This window comes from Acomys minous (genome assembly GCF_964271855.1).
Source record: "Acomys minous genome assembly, chromosome: 20".
Classification (NCBI taxonomy): Eukaryota; Metazoa; Chordata; class Mammalia; order Rodentia; family Muridae; genus Acomys; species Acomys minous.
The window spans coordinates 10,072,882-10,096,547 of record NC_140502.1 but is presented as its reverse complement, the minus strand read 5'-3'; the positions used below and the strand labels follow the sequence as shown (position 1 = coordinate 10,096,547).

General features: G+C 48.9%; 1 protein-coding gene across 1 annotated transcript; it reads left to right on the top strand.

Annotated features, from left to right (window-relative positions):
• Nucleotides 1-698: 698 nt before the first annotated feature.
• On the top strand, nt 699-22,257 carry RDH13 (retinol dehydrogenase 13). The gene is made up of 7 exons (XM_084770340.1): nt 699-919; nt 1,717-1,835; nt 4,260-4,415; nt 13,388-13,492; nt 16,980-17,192; nt 18,125-18,226; nt 19,861-22,257. The coding sequence occupies exons 1-7, from the start codon at nt 855-857 to the stop codon at nt 20,103-20,105; spliced, it is 1,005 nt and encodes a 334-aa protein (XP_084626466.1). The 5' UTR covers nt 699-854; the 3' UTR covers nt 20,106-22,257.
• The last annotated feature ends 1,409 nt before the right edge of the window (nt 22,258-23,666 follow it).

Genomic DNA, 23,666 nt, shown 5'->3' with positions numbered 1-23,666 from the left:
GGCAAGTGCAACTGTGGCTGAATTCAGTAGCTGTGCCTGGAACACAAGAGGTGCTAAATAATTGTTTCAAGAAGTTGTAGGGGAGCATTCACAAATGCACGTTAAGGCTGTTTTTTTTTTTTTTTTTTTTTCTGGAATGACCCTAAGCAGAGCTTCGTACAAAGGGAATGTCTGGGTCAAGTGTATACATGGGCGATCCAGGGACAGATACCTGACTAGACTTTCAGGAACACCCACTGACAGGGAGTTTCCCTCCGTCCTTGCCAACAGTGAATACTTACCATAAATTTGAACGCTGCCAATCTGATAATTGAAAGATATTATCTCATTGTCACCTTCATGAAGACAAATCGGATGTCAAGTGTGATGGGAAGTTTTCAAGCCACAGGATGAATTTGCCCACAATCTGTAGCTTTCTTCCGGCTGCCTTCCTTTCCTTCCCTCTGCTTCTAGACACTGACGCTTCAGTATGTTATAATCTAATTTCCTCTTCTCTCCCTTCCCCTTCCCCCTCTCTCTCCCTCCTTTTTTTTTTTTTTTTTGGTGTGTAAAAGTGTGGGCACGTCTTTGGACTGGTTATGTGTGATGACATTTGATCTGGCCGCCGGCCCGCACCAACTTCCTCCCCGCGCCATCTCCTGAAACTACATTTCCCAGCACCCAGTGCGCCGTGGACCTGCCTTCCAAAGAAGCCCCGCCCCCGTCACTGGCCCCGTGCCAATGCCCTGTTGGGTTAGTTGTGTCCTTCCATTTCCACGCTACGGACCGGAGCGCACGTGGATGCCTGGGCAGCGCGTTCGTCCTCGGAGCGTGCTGGAGTGCAGATCCCCCGACACGCTGATCCACAGCCTGGCATGAACCGGTTTCTGCTGCCGGTGTCCGTGGTGGGCACTGTGATCGGCGGCACGGTGCTGCTCAAGTGAGTCTGTGCACGTCTCTGGGCGCGCTTGGTGGTAGGCCTGCGGCAGGGGAATGCAGCACAAGGCCATCGAAGGGTCCCTTGTTCTTAGTCCTCTCGTCCTGGACTCTCCCAGCTGCCTTTCCGGTCTGAGCTGGAAGAGGGCGGGTCACCTCCCCAAGGTCACCTAGGGAGAAGTGGTGGGGCTTGGACCTTGTGCACTTTTTGTCTCTGGACCGCTCTTTACTTTTCCTCCTCGCCCCCCCCGCCCCCTCCCCCCCCCGCACGCCTTCTTTCTTTTCTTGTGCTTTTCAGACAAGTTCTCACTATGAAGCCCTGGCTGGCCTGGAAACTCATTATATAGACCAGGCTAACGTGGAAGTCACAGAGATCTACCTGGCCCTGCCTCCTGGGTGGCGGAAGCCAGGGCGTGTGCCATCACATTGCCTACATGAGGTGCTTTATTTTTATTTATTTTTGCCCGCATGCATGCTTATGCCATGCTTTTGGAGGTTAAAAGAGGGTGTCAGATCCTCTGGATCCGGAGTTATGGATGCTTGTGAGCCACCGTGTAGGTACTGGGAACTGAACCTGGGTCCCTCTGTAGGAGCCACAGTGCTTTTACCGTTCACACATCTTTCCAGCCTCATGATGTATACAGTGTAATTATGAGCATATCGACTTTCTACTCCTTCTAGGCTGGCCTTGATGACCTTAAATTCCCGGTCTTCCTGCCATTGCCTTCCAACCGCTGGGTGTGCAGGTGTGTACCACTACTGCAGGCAACGCTCACTCACTCGGCTGTTTCTCACCCTCAGGGACTATGTTGCTGGTGGGGCTTGTCCCAGCAAGGCCACCATACCTGGGAAGACTGTCATTGTGACAGGAGCCAACACAGGCATCGGGAAACAAACTGCTTTGGAACTGGCTAAAAGAGGTGAGAACGCCAGCTGCTTCCGGGCTTTGAAGAGGCGTGTGCACGCTGGTGTGTATGGGAGCACAAAGGTGGAAGCATTCCCGGTGTTTATTTGCAGACAAATAAAATGTAGCTCATCCATACAGTGGAATGTTACTAAGCTTTTAAAAGGAATAAAAATGCAGACATGCCTCTGTGTGATGACCCTAGAGGATGCTGTGCTAAGTAAAAAAAGCCAGACACAGAAAAAGACTACTGTATAATTTTGCTTATTAGAGCAGTCACATTCTTTAACAAAACCCTATTTTTATTATGTGGTGTGTGTACGTTGGGGTGGAGTGGGGTTTGAGCTTGCCACCGTGTGTGTGTGTGTGTGTGTGTGTGTGTGTGTGCACGCGTGCGTGTGTGTATCTGTGTGAGTGCGTGTGTGCATGTGTGTGTATGTTGTGTGTGCGTGCATATGTGTATGCGTGTATGTATGTATGTATGTATATGTATGTGTGTGTGTGCATGTGTGTATGTGTGTGTATATCTGTGGGTGTGAATGTGCGCGTGCATGTGTGTGTGTGTGTGGGTATCTTTGTGCGTGTATGTATGTGTGTGTATCTGTGTGTGTGTGTGTGTGTGTATCTGTGTGTGTGTGTGTATCTGTGTGTGTGTATATGTGTGTGTGTGTGTGTGTGTGTATCTGTGTGTGTGTGTATATGTGTGTGTGTGTGTGTGTGTGTGTGTGTCAAGTTCAGAGGATGACTACGGAAGCTGGTTTTCTCCTTCCACTATGTAGAACCTGGGGTTGAACCCTGATCCTGTAAGTGCCTTTACCTATTGAGCCAATCACCCGCCCCAGAACTTGATACGTTTGCTTAAGAGAGAGAGTGTGTGTGTGTGTGTGTGTGTGTGTGTGTGTGTGTGTGTGTCGGGGGACAGAAGACAGCGTCTGGTGGCATTTCTCAGAATAACAGCAGCACATTCCCCATACATCCCCCAAATGTTTCCCTCTTCCCACATGTCCTTAGACTATTTTCATGACCCTGAAGAACCTTTTTCCCCTTATTCATCGCACCCTGATTCCCCTAGCCCCCCAGCTCCAGGAAACCGCGTCTTCTCTCTCTGACTCTGGATTTGCCTCTTCTGGACATTGCATATAAATGGAAGCGCGCATGAATTTTGTGTCTGACTCATTGAGTGTGGTGGCTTCAAGGTCCATTCTCTGTGTCATATGTCAGGGTGTCATTCCTTTTTATGGCTGAATAGTATGCTATTGCATGGATAGGCTACACTTGGTTTCCGTTTATTGATTGGTGGTTGTGACATTTGCTATTTTGTGTGTGTACGTGTGTGTGAGTGCAAGTGTGCATGCATGCATGTGTGTGTGTGTGTGTGTGTCTATGTGTCTGTGCGTGTGCATGCTTGTGCTAGCGATTGAACCTGAGGCCTCTTGTTTGCTAGGCACGTGGTCTACTACTGAGCCACATCTCCAGCCCCTCACTGGGGGATTCTAGGCAGGTGCTCTACCACTGAGCCACACCCCCAGCTCCTCACTGGGGGATTCTGGGCAGGGGCTCTACCACTGAGCCACACCCCAGCCCCTCACTGGGGGATTCTAGGCAGGTGCTCTACCACTGAGCCACACCCCAGCCCCTCACTGGGGAATTCTGGGCAGGGGCTCTACCACTGAGCCACACCCCAGCCCCTCACTGGGGGATTCTAGGCAGGTGCTCTACCACTGAGCCACACCCCCAGCTCCTCACTGGGGGATTCTGGGCAGGGGCTCTACCACTGAGCCACACCCCAGCCCCTCACTGGGGGATTCTGGGCAGGGGCTCTACCACTGAGCCACACCCCAGCCCCTCACTGGGGAATTCTAGGCAGGGGCTCTACCACTGAGCCACACCCCAGCCCCTCACTGGGGGATTCTAGGCAGGTGCTCTACCACTGAGCCACACCCCAGTCCCTCACTGGGGGATTTTAGGCGGGGCTCTACCACTGAGCCACACCCCAGCCCCTCACTGGGGGATTTTAGGCGGGGCTCTACCACTGAGCCACGCCCCCAGCCCCTCACTGGGGGATTCTAGGCAGGGGCTCTACCACTGAGGTACACTCCAGCCCCTCACTGGGGGATTCTAGGCAGGGGCTCTATTGCTGAATTACATCCTTAGCCCTGTTTCTGCTTTTGAGACAGGTTCTTACTAAGTTGCCCAGGCAGGCTTTGAACTTACTTTGTAGCCTAGGCAGGCTTTGAACTTGTAGTCCTCTTGCCTCAGCCTCTAGAGTCACTGCCATTTCAGGCCTATACCACCAAGCCTGGTATATTTTGGCTATTGAATAGGTTACTAATAACACTTGTGTACAGGTTTTATGTGGGTGTACATTTTCTATTTCTGTTGGTAGATGTGTAGGACGAGGTTTGTTTTCTTCTCATGTTTTCTTCTCCTGGGCTTTTAGGAGGCAACATCATTCTGGCCTGTCGTGACATGGAGAAGTGTGAGGCGGCTGCAAAGGACATTCGTGGAGAGACCTTGAATCCCCATGTACGTGCCCAGCACCTAGACTTGGCTTCCCTCAAGTCCATCCGAGAGTTTGCCAGGAAGATCCTCAAAGGTAGGCAGGAGGACACTGGCTTTTCCAGCCAAGGTTTGGAGCTTCAGGCCAGCCTCTGAGCAACCTGAAGCCGGTAAGTTAGGGAGCAGAGGTTAGCTGAAAGGGGCTGCTAGCTAAATACAGCTGCCACCTGTTTTTTTCTGTCACCTCCATAAGGTCAGCTGTGCGTACTCATGAGAGTCCAGTCACCATCTGGCTTGTGGACAATGGGCATTCCCTAGAGGTAGGAGGGGGTGGTGTTTTTTTTGAGACAGGGTCTCTCTGTGTAGCCTTGACTGTCCTGGACTGGCTTTCTAGACCAGGCTGGCCTCGAACTCACAGCGATCCGCCTGCCTTTGCCTCCCGAATGCTGGGATTAAAGGCGTGCGCCACCACGCCCGGCGGGAGTGGTGGTTTGAATGAGTATGGCCTCATAGGCTCATATGTTTGAATACTTGGTCCCCAGTCAGTGGAACCTTTTGGGAAGGATTAAGAGGCGTGGCCTTGCTGGAGAAGGTGTGTCACTGAGAGTGGGCTTTGGGGTTGTAAAAGCCCACACCATTCCCAGTTAGCTCTGTCTGCTGCAAACTTGTGGACCAGATGTGAGCTCTCAGCTGCTGCTTCGGCCCTATGCCTGCTTGCCTGCTGCCATGCTCCCCACTAAGATGGTCATGGACACTAACCTTCTGAAACGCTAAGCCTCCGATCAATTCTTTCCTCTATAAGTTGCCTTGGTCGTGGTGTCTTATCGCAGCAATAGAAAAGTAACTAAGAGGGGCTAGGGAGAGTCATTGGACCTTCATCTGAGTGGACATTCCTTCCGGCCATTTATATGTGGTTTTGCTCTAATGGTACATGGGTTCTGGGTCTGGGGAAGGAACTAAAACACATAGGCTGGGGATGGTTAACTTAGAAAGGCTTTCTCTATGTGGCCTTGGACGTAGACCTTCCATGGGGCTTTGAGGTCACCTACGCTGTTGCCCACAACTATTTACCCATGGTCTGTAAATAAACCCAAATAAACTCATGGGTTTCCCAGGGTGAACTTTGGTGGAATGGAACTGTGCTTTGCCATTGGGACCTCCTCAATAGTATTATTATTTTGTCTTAAAGATTGCTTTATTTTTGTGTAAGCATAGGAGTGCTGTCAGACACCCGAAGAAGGTGTCGGGTCCCCTGCAGCTGGAATTACAGGTGATGGTGAGCCTCTCTGCGTGGGTGCTGGGAACCAAGCATGGGTCCTCTGGAAGAGTATCAAGTACTCTTAACCACTGAGCCGTCTCTTCAGCACCTCTGTGGGACCTTGCAAGGAGGAAAAGGAGGTAGACGTGGTTTGCGGGGCTTGGGCAGCTCAGTCGAGTTTACTCTTTCTAAGTGGAGGCTTCCACTGTTTCCCGAGCTAGTGAGAGGGTCTTGCTGGGCCATAGCTGGTTGTTGCAGCCATGATGTTTATGCTGAACACCTGTTTCCCTGCTGGGAGTCTGAGCACTTAGGCTGTTTGGGTGGGTGGCTGGGTGATGAGTGGCAGCAGACGTTTGCCCCTGTTCCTCTGGAGGCTGGAAGTGCAAGGCTGTGTCCGGTGAGGCCCCACTTCCTGCTCATAGGTAGCACCATGGCTGTGTCCGTGGTGGAAGGGAAGGAGAAGGAAGCCTCTTTTGTGAATGTCGATCAAATCCTGAGCTTCTGTCCTTGTGACCCAGTGCCAACAGGGAACAAGAACTAACAGGATCCAGATCTCTCTCTCTCTCTCTGCCTCCCTCCCTCCTCTCCTTCCTCCTCCTCCTTTCTCCTCTTCCTCCTTCTTTTTCTTCCTCTCGCTCTCTGCCTCCTTCCTTCTCTCCTTCCTCCTCCTCTTTCCTTTCTTCTTCTAATTCTTCTCTCTCTCTCTCATATACGCACATACGTATGTATGTATGTATGTATGTATGTATGTATGTGTGTGTGTATGTATGTATGTGTGTGTATGTATGCATGCATGTATGTGTGTGTATGTATGTGTGTGTATGTATGTGTGTGTATGTATGTATGTATGTGTATGTATATATGTGTGTATGTATGTGTGTATGTGTATGTATGTGTGTGTGTGTATGTATGTATGTATGTGTATGTATGTGTGTATGTGTGTATGTGTATGTATGTATGTGTGTGTATGTATGTATGTATGTGTATGTATGTGTGTATGTGTGTATGTGTGTGTGTATGTATGCATGTATGTATGTGTGTTTGTATGTGTGTATGTATGTGTGTATGTGTGTATGTATGCATGTATGTGTATGTATGTATGTGTGTATATATATGTCCACACACACACACACACACACACACACACACACACACACACACGCACACACACACTACAAGGAATCGAATCACACAGTTATAAAGCCAGATCTGCAGCTCGCAAGCTGGAGGCCGAGGACATACAGTGGGTACTGTTTCTGTCCAGGGCTTGCAGGCTCCAGACTGGTTTGACTTTGAAGGCAGAAGAGAGTTAATGTTCCAGCTCAAAGGCCTTAGGGGGAGGAATTCTCTCCCCTGTGCAGAGGGTCAACTTTTATTGTGGTTGGGGCTTCTGAAGGTTGGAGGGAGCCCACTCATGTGGGGGTGGGCTGTCTGCTTCATAGTTTGTTGGTGCAAATATTAATCTCATTCAAAATGTAATTTGGTAGTGTTTGACCAAATAGCTGGGCATGCTGTGACCCAGCCATGTGAACACATAAAAATGTACCATCCCTGTCCAATCTTACAACATTCATTATGTGTGTGCATATGTATGTGTGTAAATTAGTATGTATATATATATTTATGTATGTAGCTTATTGTATATGTATATATGCATACATATATATATGTAGTTTTATTGTGTGTCATAGCTCACATGTGGGAGCCGAGGACAACCTGCAGGAGTCAGGTCATCAGGCTTGGTAGCATGAACCTTTATTCACTGAGCCCTCAGCCTTAAGACCTTTTTTTTTAGATAAAATTTCACTATGTAGGTCCTCATATATAGATGTACCTCTGCCTCCCAAGTGCTGAGCTGGCATTAAAGGCATGGTGTATGCCATTACACCTGCCCTTTCCTCTTTTTAAAAACATTTAATAATTTTTATTTATTTATTTTGAGACAGGGTCTTACTCTGTAGCCATGGCTGGCCTGGACTCCCTATGTAGATGGATTGGCATGGAACTCACAGTGATCCCCCTGCCTCTGTCTTTTGAGTGCTAGCATTAAAGGCGTGCACCACCCACACCTGGACCTTTTCCCATCTTTTTTTTAAATTTTAATATTTTATTTAATTTTAATCTATGTGCATTAATGTGAAAGTGTCAGATCTTAGAGTTACAGACAGTTGTGAGCTGCCATGTGGGTGCTGGGAATTGAACCCCGGTCCTTTGGAAGAGCAGGCAGTGCTCTTAGCCACTGAGCCATCTCTCCAGCCCCAGCCCCCCTTTTCCCATCTTAATTTGGTATGTTGCACAGCAGAGCTCTCAGCGTCAGGAGTTCAACATGCTCTTTTAAAAGTTTTTTTACTTTGATTACCTTTTATTTTTTATTATTTTTGGTTTTTCGAGACAGGGTTTTTCTGTGTAGTCTTTGCTGTCCTGAAACTCTGTAGACCAGGCTGGCCCCTCACTGGGGGATTTTAGGCAAGTGCTCTACCACGGAGCCACACCCCCAGCCCCTCACTGGGGGATTCTAGGCAGGGGCTCTACCACTGAGCCACGCCCTCAGCCCTTCACTGGGGGATTCTAGGCAGGGGCTCTACCACTGAGCCACACCTCCAGCCCCTCACTGGGGGGATTTTAGGCAAGTGCCCTCCTACTGAGCCACACCCCAGCCCCTCACTGGGGGATTCCAGGCAGAGGCTTTACTCCTGAGCTCCATTCTCACTCAGCCTTTACCATATTGTTTTAGGAGTTCAACTCAGAGCAGATCGTGACTGTGCAGGACAACGGATGGACCAAGTGGTGGGGATGTGTTACGGTGCTTAAAAACACAGCACCTACCATGTGGTTGGAAGGCAGGAGTCAGGTGGAGCCAGATCTGGGAGTGCAACATAGTGCTGCCAGGTAGCAATTTGCAAGGCTAGCCGCTGAAATGAGGTCGGTCTTCTTTCAGCATCACATCTGAACTTGGAGGGTGAGTGGAGAAGAAGGGCAGGAGGCTGTGACTCATCATGGCGCCCAGGCTTTTCTGAGGACACGGATGAGTCAGATGGGCCCTATGTGTCAGGTCATGGGTGATCCGCGTGCTGCGGGAGGGCCGTGCCTGGAGCTCCCTTTTGCCGAGTGCCCTTTGATAATCCCGGGGCTCGGCTGGCAAATTCTGTACTTCTGCCACAACGAGGGCTGACTCAGCCCGTGTGGTTTCCTTCCAGGTGATGTCAACGCTGGCGCGTGTCAGTGTTTTGAACAGGAGCATAGTTCCGTCTTGAGGCAACTGTCAGGAAGTACAAGACGTGTTCAGCGTGCTGCTAGCTTCCTTATTTTAATTTGTTTATTAAAAAGTTAATCACGTGTATGGGTATTCTTCTTACATGCATGCAGTGCTTGCAGAGGCCAGAAGAGGGCGTCAGATCCTCTGGAACTGGAGTTAGAGATAACTGTGGGACACCATGTGGGCTCTGAGGATCAAACCCAGGTCCTCTGGAAGAGTAGCCAGTGCTCTTAACCCCTGAGCCATCTCCCCAGCCCTTTGTTAACTTTTTGAATTACATTTACTCAATCTAATTATTCATCTATCTGTCTGTCTATCTATCTATCTATCTATCTATCTATCTATACTCGAATTATTCATCTATCTATCCATCTATCTAGCATCTGTCTGTCTGTCTGTCTGTCTGTCTGTTTGTCTACCATATGCTAGTGCAGGTGTGCCAACAGCGCACACATAGAGGTCAGAGTATAACTTGCAGTCCGTTCACCTGTGCGTCCTGGGATCAAACTCAGGGGAAAGGCATGGCCGATAGATCTGGTCAGAGCATTTTGTTTGGAGGTGGTGGGAGCATTTGGCACAGGCTGCTCGCATCATGGTAGATCTGGAAGCAGAAAACATTGGCAGGAACCAGAAGCGTGCATTCCCTTCAAGGCCGGCCTTCAGCGACCCGCTTCAGCTAGCGGAGGGGGAGGGGAGGGGGGTCGTACCAAGGATCCTGCAAGGGGCACCAGCTAGAGACTGAGTGCTCAGACATATGGGCCTTTAGTGTGTGTGTGTGTGTGTGTGTGTGTGTGTGTGTGTGTGTGTGTGTGTGTGTACATGGGTGTGCATGTGTACCAGGGTATCAGCAAGCACTTTTTCTCACTGAACCTTTCTCCAGCCCATTTGTTCCCTGTACAGCTACCATTGGTGTTTTGTTTTTTTTAAAAATCTACTTAATTAGTTTTAATTATGTATATGTCTGTGATTATGTGAACGTGAGTGCTTTGGACTTCCCTGTAGCTGGGCTTACAGGAGATTGTAAACCGCCTGATGTGGGTGCTGGGATGCAAACTGAACTTGTGTCTTCTGCAAGGGCACTATGTACTCTCAGCCACTAAGCCATCGCCAGCCCAAGGGAGTTTTGTTTCTTTTTTCTTTTCTTCTTTTTTTTTTTTCTTTAAATAAAACCACTTATTAGCCTGAGAAACCTCCTCTGGTTAGAACTTATTGATGAGTAGGAGAGTTCTCTTTTGTGTGTTTGGTTCTCAGTCTTGTGGAATGTCTGTTTCAGGGAGGCGGTGACCTCAACTCTCCTGCACACCCTGTATTTCCAGTGTTCAATAATAGGTGCTTAGAAAATACTTGTTGCCTGACTAGTAATGACACGTTTCTACCAGGCAGCTACTATTATCTTTTTTTTTTTTAAATAAAGGAAGAAACCGAGTCCCAAAGAAGCTATGTGAACTGCCAGGGTCAAAAATCCGGTCAGGTTTTTTTTTTTTTTAATTTTTAATTTTTTTGGGGACAGAGTCTCACTCTGTAGCCCAGGCTGGTCAGGATTATAGGCACGAGCCACCATGTCAGGCTTGAGAGTTAAGATTTGAACTCTTGTCTGCGTGGTACCTCTTATTCCCGCCCCTACCCCAACACTGGGAATCAAACCTGCGACTCTGCACATGGGTGATGGTTGGTTGTCTCTGTCACATACATCTGGCCACAGCTGTCAGGGAGTTTGTCCATTCAGGTACTTGGGATGGGGGAGACCCGCTGTAACTGTGGGCAACATCATCTCCTGGGCTGCGGTTCCTGGACTGAACAAGATGGAGAAGCAGTCTCTTTGTGCCGGGGTTAAAGGGGGTGTGCCCGCTAGGCCCAGCCTTTAGATTCATCTTATTTCATTACTTATTTAGTTCTGGTTTTATATATTAGCGTGTGCCTGTTTGTGCGTGTGGGTGCAGGTGCCTGCAGAGACCAGGAGGGCAACGGAGATGGAGTTACAGGTGGGTGCTGGGAACTGAAGCGTGGTGACCCTGGATGGCCTTGAACTTGTAATCCTCCTGCCTCAGCCTCCCCGGTAGCCTACACTACCTACCACCCGTGGCTTGGAGCTTGTCTTCTTCATTGGTGTCTTGTATTCCATGCTCCCACCAAGTGAAGAACGAGATCCTGGGCCACGTCTTTCACATGCTAGACACCCGATTCCTTGCCTCCACTGATGATATCTCGCAAGTGCTGTGGGTTCAACGAAGTCTCTTATGTGGGAGGCTCAGAAGGTGGCCTTGCTTGGAGATAGGCTCTTTGTAGAGATGATCAAGTTCTCAAGTGAGGTCATCAGGATGGGTCCTGGGTCAGTATCCCTGGTGTCCTCATTATAGGAAGCTGGGACAGAGAGGGAGGGCTGTGCACAGAGGGAAGATGATGTGACGGAACAGGGAGTAGTTGGCCATCACCTAGCCAAGGCCAGGGACAGACGCTCTTCCTTAGACCCAGTCCGACCAGCTCTTGATTAGATCATGATCCTGGCTTTTCAGTGCTTCAGCCATCTATTTCTGATTTTTTTTTTTTCGAGACAGGGTTTCTCTGTGTAGCCTTGGCTGTCCTGGACTCACCTTGTAGACCAGGCTGGCCTCGAACTCACAGCGATCCACCAGCCTCTGCCTCCCAGAGTGCTGGGATTAAAGGTGTGTGCCACCATGTCTGGCCATTTCTGAATTTTTTAAGTTTCTTTCTTTCTTTCTTTCTTTTTTTTTTTGAGACAGGGTTTCTTTGTGTAATAGAACCCTGGCTGTGCCGGAACTCTCTCTGTAGACCAGGCTGGCCATGAACTCATAGAGATCCACCTACCTCTGCCTCTCGAGTGCTGGGATTAAAGTTGTGCACCACCACCGCCCAGCTAAGATGTATTTATTTTATTTTTATGTGCATGAGTGTTCTGCTTGCGTAGATTCATGTGTACCGTGTTCATGCCTGGTGCCCAAGGAGGCTAGAAGAAGCCATTAGGTCCCTTAGAACTGCAGTTAAGGACAGGTGTGAGCTACTATTTTAATACACGGTCACTGCAGTGAAACACCATGATCAAATGCACGTTGGGGAGGAAAGGGTTAATTTTATTTGGCTTACACTTCCACACCAGAGCTGTCATTGAAGGAAGTCAGGACAGGAACTCAAGCAGGGCAAGGACTTGTAGGCAGGAGCTGATGCAGAGGCCATGGAGGGGTGCTGCTTACCAGCTTGCTCCTCATGCCTTGCTTACCCTTATCGAACCCAGGACCAGCAGCCCAGGGATGGTAGAACCCACACAATGTACTGGGCACCTCCCCCCATCAATCGCTAATTAAGAAATGTCCTACAAGTTTGCCTAGAGCCTTACCTAATGGAAACATTTTCTCAACGGAAGTTCCGCCTTTTCGGCTGATTCTAGCTAGAGTCAAGTTGACATAAAGCTACCCAGGGCACCTACCATGTGGGTGCTGGGAACCGAACTCAGGCCGTCTTCAAAAAATCAGCAAGTTTGTTTAACCGCAGAGCTGCCTCTCCAGCTCCCCATTTCTGTTTTTTAAGTTGCTTGGTTTGTAGTGTTTTGTGATGTCAGCCAGAACAAATGTTCAGGGTCCTCTTTAAGAACAATATGAACTCGGGAGGCAGAGGCAGGTGTATTGCTTTGAGTTCGAGGCCAGCCTGGTCTACAAAGTGAGTCCAGGACAGCCAAGGCTACACAGAGAAACCCTCTCTCAAAAAACAAAAAACAAAAACCAACCAACCAACCAACCAACCAAACAAACAAACCCCCAACAACAACAAAACAAAACAAAAAAACCCCCCAAAACCAAAACCCCCCAAAAACCAAAAACCAAAAACCAATATGCACTCTTAACTGCGAAGACATTTACTTACATTTTTTGAGACAAGGTATCTAGCCAAGGTTGTCCTTGGACTCTCTATGTAGCCTGAACATAACTCCAACTTTCTGATCCTCTTATGGCCTCCTGAGTGCTTGGATTTCCACAACACCTGTTTCCTGTGGTCCTGGGCATGGAAGCCAGGGCCTAGTGCATGCTAGACAAACCGCGCACCAACTGAGTATAACTCAGACCCTGAGGACCTCTCTTTAGCTGGCTTGTCTTTTCTGACAGTCTTACTTTCAGGGTTTATGTGTTGAGCTGCCAGGGATCAGGCTCAGCACACAGCCTTGGGAGTATGAGAGAGAGGTTGCACACATCATGGCTGACCAGTAAACAAGCAGAGAGTGGGGGGAAAAGGCAGGACACTTTGGTAATGTCCAAGACCCTCTCCCAGCAACCTCCTCCTACCGGTCAGTGCCCCATGGTCTTTGTGTCTGTTGTCACGTGACATCCTCCCTTTGTGCTTTAGCCTGGCTTGTCTCCCTTAGTAGGACACTAACTGTTGCATCAGGGCACATTCCGTGATCTTATTATCATCCTGTTTCCCAGGGTGTCCACCTTCACAGGCGCAGGGTAGACAGGACAGGAATGTGTGTGGGTAGCCCCGTCCTACCCTCAGGCAGGGGCGCAGTCGCCCTCAGCCCTCACGTGTCTGTCATCATGTCTTCCAGAGGAGGAGCGAGTGGACATTCTGGTCAACAATGCAGGCGTGATGCGGTGCCCACACTGGACCACTGAGGACGGCTTTGAGATGCAGTTTGGTGTCAACCACCTGGGTGAGGTCTGGGCTGACGGCTGGGCTGGTTTTACATGGGGTGAGAGTGGGTTCTCGATGGGGGTGGGATCTTGCTCCATTTTAAAATTTATTAATGTTTCTGTTTGTCCATAGACTGGGTGAATCTTCTTTTTTTTTCCCTTTCTTTCTACCACTTTTTAAGATTACTTTTCAGGTCATTATAAAGATGATGGCCTTTTCTTTTTTCTTTTCTTTTCTTTCTTTTTTTTTCTTTTTAAGATTTTATTTATTTATTTTATGTATGTGAGTACTCTACCTGCATGTATACCTGCCTCCCAGAAGAGGGCATTAGAGGGTACAGATAGTTGTGAGGCACTATGTGGTGGCTGGGAATTGAACTCAGGACCTCTGGAAGAGCAGACAGTGCTCTTAACCACTGAGCCATCTCTCCAGCCCAATGATGGCCTTTTCATACACAGGGTCCTTAAACCTTGGTGTCACTTGGTCCTTTCTCCCACTGACCTTCCCTCCATGCTCCTCTGTCCTCCCCCAGTTAGTCCTCCTTCATAGTTTTTTATTTTTGTGGCTGTGATAAAATACCCTCGCCAAAAAAAAAAAAAAAGCAGCTTAAGGGAGAAAGGGTTACAGGTCACAGTCCATCGCTTCGGCAAGTCCAGGCAGCCAGGACCTGATGTGGCTCCTGCAGAGCCGAGAGATGCACGTGTGCGTGCTCAGCTAGCTTTCTTTACTCATATCGCGGGGCTCAAAATGAGCGCACGGCACCGCCCACTTTCAGGGTGGATCTTCCTGCATCCGTGATCATAATCTACACGCCCTACAGTCAGGGCTACAGCCAACATGGCCTCTGCAGCTGCACTGCAAGGCTGTTTACAGCACCAGATTGACAATGAAAAGACTGTATCTTCCTTCTGTTCTCTCTCTCTCTCTCTCTCTCTCTCTCCCCCTCCCTTCTCGCCCCCCCTTTTCTTTCTTTTTTTAAGATTCATTTTTATTGTGTGTATATGGGTATTGCCCTGCACGTGTGTCTGTGCACCACAGGCATGCCTGGTGTCCTCTGAGGACAGAATTGAGTGTCAGATCCTCTGGGGATAGGAGTTGTGAGCAGCCATGTGGGTGCTTAGAATTGAGCCCGAGTCACCCAGAAGAGCAGCCAGTACTCTTAACGGCTGAGCCATCTCTCCAGCCCTGATTTCAATTTCTCATGGCCTCTTATTCATTGCATGTATCTATCTCATTTTCTTAATTTTTTTTCCCTTTAATCAAGTGGTGGTGCTGCGTACCTTTAATTTCAGCACCAGGGAGACAGAGGCTAGTGGCATCTTTATGAGTTCCTAGGTCAGCGTGGTCTACATAGCAACCTCCAGACCATCACAGGCCGTGTATAGTGAGTTCCATTCTCAAAAAACTAAAAAAAAGAAAATTAATTTAGCTTTGAGAATCTCATACATGAATACAATGAAATATGATCATGTCTACCCAGTATTGCTTTCCCATTCCACCCACCATGTCCCCTTGTATTATGCTCCTTTCCCAATATCATGTCTTTTGAAGCCCAGGCTGGCCTTGAACTTGTACGTAAAGATGACTGTGAGCATCTGGTCTTCCTCCGTTTCTAGGTGCTGGGATTGTAGGCATATGGCACCGTGCCTGGTCGGTTTTTTTGGATGCAGGGTCTTGGTGTCACGTCTTCTTTATCCGTTCGTCTGTTGATGATCATCTAGGCTGGCCACCGGGATCAGTGTGGTGATAAACATGGATGAGCTAGGGTGTGCTGACCCAGGGTCCCTTGGGTCTCCGTCGCCAGGAGAGGTGGAGCTGGGTTATAAGGTAGTCCAGTGTAGAGAAGCCTCCATACTGATCTCCACAGTGACTTTACTGGTTTACGTTCCAGCAGCAGCGAGTAAGGGCTCTTCTTTCCACATGTCCTCGCCAGCCTTGGTTGTTATTTGTTTTCTTGGTGATGGGCGTTCCGAGCAGGCTGAGATGAAAGAGGAGTTTCCCCCAATGGCTAAAGATACAGAAAACCTTTTCAAGTATTTATTGGCCGTTTGTATTTCTTCAGCTGAGAACTCTGTCAGTCCCTTATTGTGTTTATTGATTGGTTGATTTTTTTTTTTTTTTTTTGGTTCTTTAACTTTTGCCATTCTTCCCAAGTCATCATTCTTCCTAATGGAAAGGAGGAAAAAAAAGGAAGAAAGGCTGGGAAAGGGAAGCTATTATTTTACCAGTAAGTATAGCTATGATAAAAAAACACCAAAACAAGCATAGTGAGGTTGTTTTAATGAGAATGGCCCCCATAAGCTCGTATGTTTAAAATGCCCGGTTCCCAGTTAGTGGAACCGGTTGGGAAGGATTAAGGGGTGTGGCCTCGTTAGAGGAGGTGTGTCACCCGGGGCAAGGACTTTGAAGTGTCAAAAGCCCACACCAGGCCCAATGTCTCTCTCCCTTTGCACGTGGATCAGGATATAAAGCTCTCAGATACTTCTTGGACACCAGTGCCTGCCTGCCTGCCACCATGATTACCATGGACTGGTCCTCTAAAGCTTGGCAAGCCTCCCTGCCCCCCCCCCCCCCAATTAAATGCTTTCTCTTGTAAGAGTTGATTTGGTCATGGTGTGTCTTCATAGCGGTAGAACAGTAACTAAGACACTGGGCCATGGCGTCATGCACCTTTGAGAGCGTGATTAGGGGTTGTGGTGGAGGAGCGCAGCCACTCATGCACCCCTGAGGGAAGGGAGAAGGTCATCTTCAACCAAGCGCACAGCTCTTGGACGTGCTTGGAGCACTGAGGGAGGATGGGAACACCTGGCTAGCCAGACGGAGCAGCTGACATCAACCCTGACGATTAATGGGATGACAGATGTCCCAGCCAGCTTTCCCTTACATCCAGGTGGCGTGTGTCTTTAATCCCCGCAGAGTCAGGAGGATTGCCTCAAGTTCAAGGCTAATCCAACACACGGAGTGATAAACAAAGCACTTGCTGCTAAGCTGAGACCCACATGGTGGAAGGAGAAAAAAAAAACCAACTCCTGGAGGAGGTTCTTGTCTCTCCATGCATGCTGTGGCACATGTTCCCTCCCCTTCCCCAAATAAAGGCAATTGCCAAGAAGAAGAATCAACTGAACATAAATTTTTTTGTTTTTTTTGTTTTTTGTTTTTCTCCTCAGAAAAATAACAACTCCAAACAAAATACCAAGAGTGGGTGAGGATATAGAGGAGGAGGATTATACTGCTGCTGGGAATGAAAACTAAATTAGTGGGACTGGAGAGATGACTCAGTGGTTAGGTGGTTAGGAGCGCAGGTTGCATTGGGTTTGATTCCCATGCATGGCTTCTCACAAACCTTATTTGTCCGGTTCCAGTGGATCCACTGCCCTCTTGTGGCCTCTATGGGCACTGCATTCATGTTTTGCACAGACACACATGCAGACAAAACTCCGATTCGCACTAAAAAAAAAAAAAAAAAAGTAAAACAGAAAACTATTTTCTTGTCATCCTTCATCCAGGTCACTTTCTATTGACAAATTTGCTGTTGGACAAGCTGAAGGCCTCAGCCCCTTCACGCATCATCAATCTCTCGTCCTTGGCTCACATTGCTGGGCACATAGACTTTGATGACTTGAACTGGCAGATGAAAAAGTTTGACACCAAGGCAGCCTACTGCCAGAGCAAGTTGGCTGTTGTCCTCTTCACCAAGGAGCTGAGCCGCCGGCTGCAAGGTGTGTCAGTGACTGCCTTTCCTCGTCTCCTTCCTTACTCTCTGCGTCTAGAATAGTTGTATATATAGCCCCGAGCTGGTGACGAAAAGGAAAGCAGTAGTCAAAAGGATGGCACCTGTACCACCATGTCCCCTTCCAGTGCCGGAGCCAGGCATCACTAATAAATCATGGCTCTAATAATTGTTCTTTAGTCTCAGTCAGCTTGCCTTCATCAGACATGCTTATCTTGGATAGACTTCTAAGCCTTTGGGGCTGTAAGCCAGTGGCTGTGAACGGGGAGTGGTGTTGTATCAGTGTTTGCAGACATGCCTATCACAGCTGGGTCAGCAAGAGGGGCCAACCTGGTCTTTTTTCACTAGTCTTTGTGTGTACCTGTTTGTTTGTTTGTTTGTTTTTGTTTAAATTGTTTTTTTTCGAGACAGTGTCTCTCTGTGTTAGCCCTGAATGTCCTAGACTCACTTTTGTAGACCAGGCTGGCCTCGAACTCACATCGATCCGCCTTCCTCTGCCTCCTGAGTGCTGGGATTAAAGGTGTGAGCTACCACCACCTGGCTTGGGTACCTGTTTGTATGTGTGCATGCATGTATGGCGTGTGTGGCTGTGTGTAAGTCAGTGGACAATGTTGGGTGCCATTCGCTTTGTTCTTTTATTAGAGGTAGCATCTCTTTTTGGTCTGGAGCTCACCTACTAGGCTAGGCTAGGTGCTCAGTGAGCCCTAGGGATCTGTCTGTCTGTCTATGCCTCCTCAGCGGCCCCCCACCCCACACTCCCCTACCCCCCACCCCCCTGCCCAGGGATTGCAAGCATGTACCACAGACACGTGTTTTGTCCTGTCTTCTGGGCATCAGACTCAGGGCCTCCTGCTTGCGTGGCAAGCTCTTTAACCACTGAGCTATCTTCACGGTACTCAGCGAGCTTTTGGTTTTTCACAGGCACTGGTGTGACTGTCAATGCTCTGCACCCTGGTGTGGCCAGGACAGAGCTGGGAAGACATACAGGCATACACAACTCTACCTTCTCCAACGTCACACTTGGTGAGTCCCCTTCCAAGCTTGGTGCCCTCTCCCTGTGGCCTCTCAGCTGGGGATGCAGGGCTTTCCCTCAGACGCCTTCACTTCATTTCCTTTTCTTTTTCTTTCTTTCTTTCTTTTTTTTTTTTTAAAGATTTATTTATTATGCTTGTGCAGGCCAGAAGAGGGCATCAGAACACATTATAGATGGTTGTGAGCCACCATGTGGTTGCTCACAGAGACAGAAGCAGCAACCATGGAGCCTGCGTGGGTTTGAACTAGGTCCTCCGCATGTATGTTTATGGGGGTTTTGTGGGACCCCCTAACAGTGGGAGTGGAGCTGGTCTCTCTGACTCTTTTGCCTGCGCCTGGGACCCTTTTCCTGGGTTTCCTCACCCAGCTCCCCCAATATGAAGGCTTGTGCCTAGTCTTATTCTGTTTTGTTATGCTGTGTTGTGTTATGTGGGAGGCCTGCTCATTTCTAAAGGGAAACAGAGGAGGAGTGGATATGGGGAGAAGGGAGGGGGTGAACCTGGGAGGAGTGGAAACTGCGGTTAGGATGCATCGGGTGAGAGAAGAACTCAGTCTGAGTCAATAGAGCATTACAGCTGGTGTTCATAGTCCCTGAGGATCATTTAATGGCTGTGTATTAAGAATTTTAGTGAGCCGGGCGGTGGTGGCGCACACCTTTAATCCCAGCACTCGGGAGGCAGAGGCAGGCGGATCGCTGTGAGTTCGAGGCTACCCTGGTCTACAAAGCAAGTCCAGGATAGCCAAGGCTACACAGAGATACCCTGTCTTGAAAAACGAAAAACAAAACAAAATAAAAAGAATTTTAGCTGGAGAGATGGCTCAGTGGTTTAGAACACTGCCTGCTCTTCCAGAGGTCCTGAGTTCAATTCCCAGCAACCACATGGTGGCTCACAACCTTCTGTAATGTGATCTGATGCCCTCTGCTGCAGATAAAGCGCTCATATACAATAATAAATAATAAATAAATACATCTTTAAAAAAAAAAAGAATTTTAACATGGGAGTACCGCAAGGTGCATGCAGTAAATTGAGGGCTGGAGACGTAGCTCAGTTGGCAGACTGCCTGGCTGGCATGCATGAAGCTCTGGGTTGGATCCCCAGCACCACACAAACCTGATGGGCTATGAAATGCCTCCCAGCACTCGGGAGGTGAGTGAGCTCAGGGCCAGCCTGGGCTACACATGTTCCTGTCTGAGAAGAAAGAAGATTATTTCCAGGAAAGATTAGAATAGGGAAAAATACAAAAACAAAAACGTGCTTTCATCTTTCTGGGAACCTCTGGAGAGGCTTCCTGTAGGAGGCAGCATTTGGATTTGTCCCTCCTTTTGGAGGAATTTGGGGGGATGTTGCCAAGGGAGGGACCTTTAGGTAGAGGGAACTCCAAGGACAGAGGTCTGGAGGTGGGGCTCTTTGGGACTTCAGGGCAGATTCCAATTCCAGCCTCAGGGGTTTTGGGCTCCCTGAGTGTAGAGCAGGGATTCTCTCTCTCTCTCTCTCTCTCTCTCTCTCTCTCTCTCTCTCTCTCTCTCTCTCTCTCTTTCCCTCTCCCCCTCTCTCCCTCTCCCCCTCTCTCCCTCTCTCTCTGTCTCTCTCTCTCTTGATGGAATGTTCTGTGATTGCTTGTAGGGCCCTTCTTCTGGCTGCTGTTCAAGAGTCCCCAGCTGGCGGCCCAGCCCAGCACATACCTTGCCGTAGCAGAGGAACTGGAGAGTGTTTCTGGGAAGTACTTTGATGGACTCAGAGAGAAGGCTCCATCCCCCGAGGCTGAAGATGAAGAAGTAGCCCGGAGGCTTTGGGCTGAAAGTGCCCGCTTGGTGGGCTTGGACTCGTCTCCTGGGTCTCCTGGGAAGGGGCAGTCCATCCGCAGATAACCGTCAAAGACCCGGATGGAACTGCATTACCACGGCTGCTGCTGGCCATGCCCTCATCATCCTCTAGGGGCAGTGCTGCACTTGCACTGTTAGACTCTCAAGACCACGGATGCTGGCTGCCACGCCCTCATCATCCTCTAGGGGCAGTGCTGCACTTGCACTGTTTGACTCTTGAGACCACGGATGCTGGCTGCCATCTTCTCCTCATCCTTTAGGTGGCAATGTTGCACTGTTAGACTCTCAAGACTACGGAGGCTGGCTGCCATGCCCTCCTCATCCTCTAGGTGGCAATGTGGGTCCTAGCTTTTATTGTGGTCCAACATTGAGTTGGACTGTGGTAGGTAGGCATTGACTCAGGTCCAGTGTACTCTCTTGGTTACTGGGGAGCTGGCCCATCAGGTGCCTCCCTTGGGAATCTGATGGAGGGGAGTGATGGGGGGAGGAGTCAGTCACTCTGGTTATGGGCAGCGTCCAAAGACAGCAGTAGCTGCTGTGGTGGACTGCTTGGTCTACTGTTGAAGAGCAGGTAATCAGACATATACGACCAGTCGTAATTCCCTGTGGGGCCTTGCACACTTCTTGGCTGTTGTTCTAGTTTGCTTTCTGTTGCTGTGATCAACACCTTGGGGAGGAACTTGGGGAGAAAGGGTTATAGGTTATAGGTTATAGGTTATAGGTTATAGTTCACTATGGAAGAGCGAAGCCAGGGCAAGAAGTTAGGCAAGAGCTTGAAGCAGGTACCCATGGGGCTTTGCTCCCAGCCTTATTTCATATACATTTCTTTTAGTTTTATTATTATTATTATTATTTTACAGAGAGGGACTCATTTTGTAACCCTGGCCTTCCTGGAACTTGCTGTGTAGACCAGGCTGGCCTTGAACTCACAGATGTCTGCCTTCTGGGATTAAAGGCATGTGTTTCCATGATACCAGCCCAGGCCTACCCGTCCAGGGATGGCAGCGCCCACAGTGGGTTTGTACCTCCAACATCGGTTAGCAGTGAGGAGGATGCCCCAGAGACATTCCCCCAGGGCTGTCTGGCCCAAGCGGTTCCTCAGCTGAGGGTCCGTTCTCTTCTATGTATGTCAAGTTGACAACCAAATGAACGGGGACAGCTCTTGATTGCAAACTGCAAAGGATAACTGCTACCTCAGGGGTGGTGTGGGCGTGACTCAGGGAACGGCAGCTGTGGACCTCCTGTGCTGGGCGCTGGCTGCGGTGCTGGGATCCAGTGGGAAGGCTGGCATAGCCCCGCCGTTTGCTAGCCCTGAAGTGCTCGGGACAGAATGAGAGCGAAAAGCTGCCAACTGCTGCTGCTGCACAAAACCGAGTGACCTCTCCAGTTCCTGTCGTGACTGTAACCTTGGACACTCAGGCTTCTTGTTTGATTATAATCACATGTGGGGTGTAGTGGCCCCCACACATCGCTAACTCCAGCTCTCAAGAGGCGGAGGCAGGGGGATCAAGACTTCCAGGTCATCCTCGGCCAGCCTGGGTTTGTACAAGATCCTGTCAGAACAAGTGAAAGCAGTGAGGTCTCCAAACATGAGCCGGGTCACAGGTTTAAACTAAAAACAAACATTTATTTAGTGTGTGTGTGTGTGTGTGTGTGTGTGTGTGTCTGTGTGTGTGTACAGGTGTCTGCACATTCCCTCGTGTGTGTGTTCCATGATGGAAGTCAGAGGTCGACTTGTGGGGGGATCTATCTGTTCTCCTCATGAGTCCTGGGGATCCAACTCATCTCAGGCATGATGGTAAGGACCTTTACCTTCTGAACCATCGTGCTGGCCCTGAGTCGCAGGTTTTATTTTATCTTTTATTTTTTATTTTTTTAATATGGGAATTTGTTCCACACACAACTTGTGCATGTATTCCTTTTAAGAAACCAAGACGTTCAATTGTTAACCAAGACAGTGATTTTTCAGCAGCTGCCCGGTATTTCTCATCCATTCTGTTCTGCTTAAATTAGGCTGGATCAACTTCACCTCCCCCCGCCCCGCCCCCACGCCCCACCCCTCCACAGGCTAAACTTGAGCTCTCGGTCTTCTTGTCTCAGCCTCTGGAGTCCAGAGATTACAGGCCCCCCTCGCTACACCCTGCCAACTCCCAGTGTTTACAAACAAGTGGATGGAATTAAACACTTCTGTCACTAATTGGTCGACGTCTCTTTTGTGTCGTGTGGGGGGTGTGTACCTCTCTTGCTGGGACAAAATTTCTGCAAAAGCAGCTTTAGGAAGGAAGGGTTTTTAGTCTGGCTGCCAGTTCCAGGGGAAGACGTGGTGGCAGGAGGCAGGGACTGGGCAGCTCACTATGTCCGCAGCCAGGAAGCAGAGAAAGGAATGCTAGTGTTTAGCTCCTCTTGGCCTTTAATTTTTTTGTATATTATTTGTGTGTGTGTGTGTGTGTGTGTGTGTGTGTGTGTGTGTGTGAGTCTGTGATCTTAATGTGCTTGCCTGTAGGAAGGAATGTGCCACTTCCTGGGGCTTAAGAAGCTTCGCTCGTGGAAATGTTTTACTCATGATGAAACTGCCACCCAGCAGGGATACAGAGTCTCCTTTAGGCGACACGGTGTGGTAGTTCATCATTGACGCAGGCAAGCCTTGGGGAAAGTTTACTAACCTCGGGCTCAATTAGGTTTGGCTTATACATACTTTCTCTTCCAGTGGTATCCTTGGCAGCCTTGCTTCTTGACTTGCATGCCCCCCATATTCTTCCTGGCTTAGTAGAGCAGATTATTTTCTGTGCTGGAGACTGAATCCTGGGTCTTATGTATGTCAGGCAGGTACTCTACCACTGAGCTACACCCCTCAGCCGTTCTCACAGGGTTTTTTTTTTTTTTGTTTGCTTGTTTGTTTTATTCATTTAGAGATAGAGTCTTATGCACTACAGGCTGGCTCTGAACTCAGTATGAATCTGAAGATGATGTTGCATTAGCAACCATCCCTTCTGCCTCCTGAGGGCAGGTGGGTGCCACTATGCCTGTTTTATATGATGCTGGAGATGGAACCTAAGGCTTTGTGATGGCTGGGCAGGCACTCCACCAACTGAGCGGCCTTCCCAGCCTCTCTCATAGGCTCTTAACTGACGTGGCCAGATTTTTACTTATCTCCCTAATCTTCTTTGACCATAGCCTAGAAGTCATTTGCTCAATGCAGGGTAGTGACGGTGGGGGTGAGGCCCCGGGGTCTGTACCTTTTACTTTTTCATTACTAGTGTTAGGGTCTGAAAATCCAAAACAACCTAAGCAGGCACAAGAGTCCAGCAAAGCAAGATCTTTATTTGAATTAGGCAGCAAAAACTGACCAGTCAGGGACAACAGCACAGACTGTTCAAGCTTTCATCTTAGTAAATAAATATTTAGCAGACGACGAAAATTTTATTGTACTCAGGTCACTACTGATCGATCAGAGATACAGAATAGACTTTGGAACCAAAACAAAACCCAGACAAATATCCTCATGAAGGATAAGACAAATGCTTGTCTTCTCTCCCCTGTCCTGAGGCTCTCATTAGTGGAATCTAGGTAGGTGTTCCATTCTCCCACTGGGGGAATCTAGGCAGG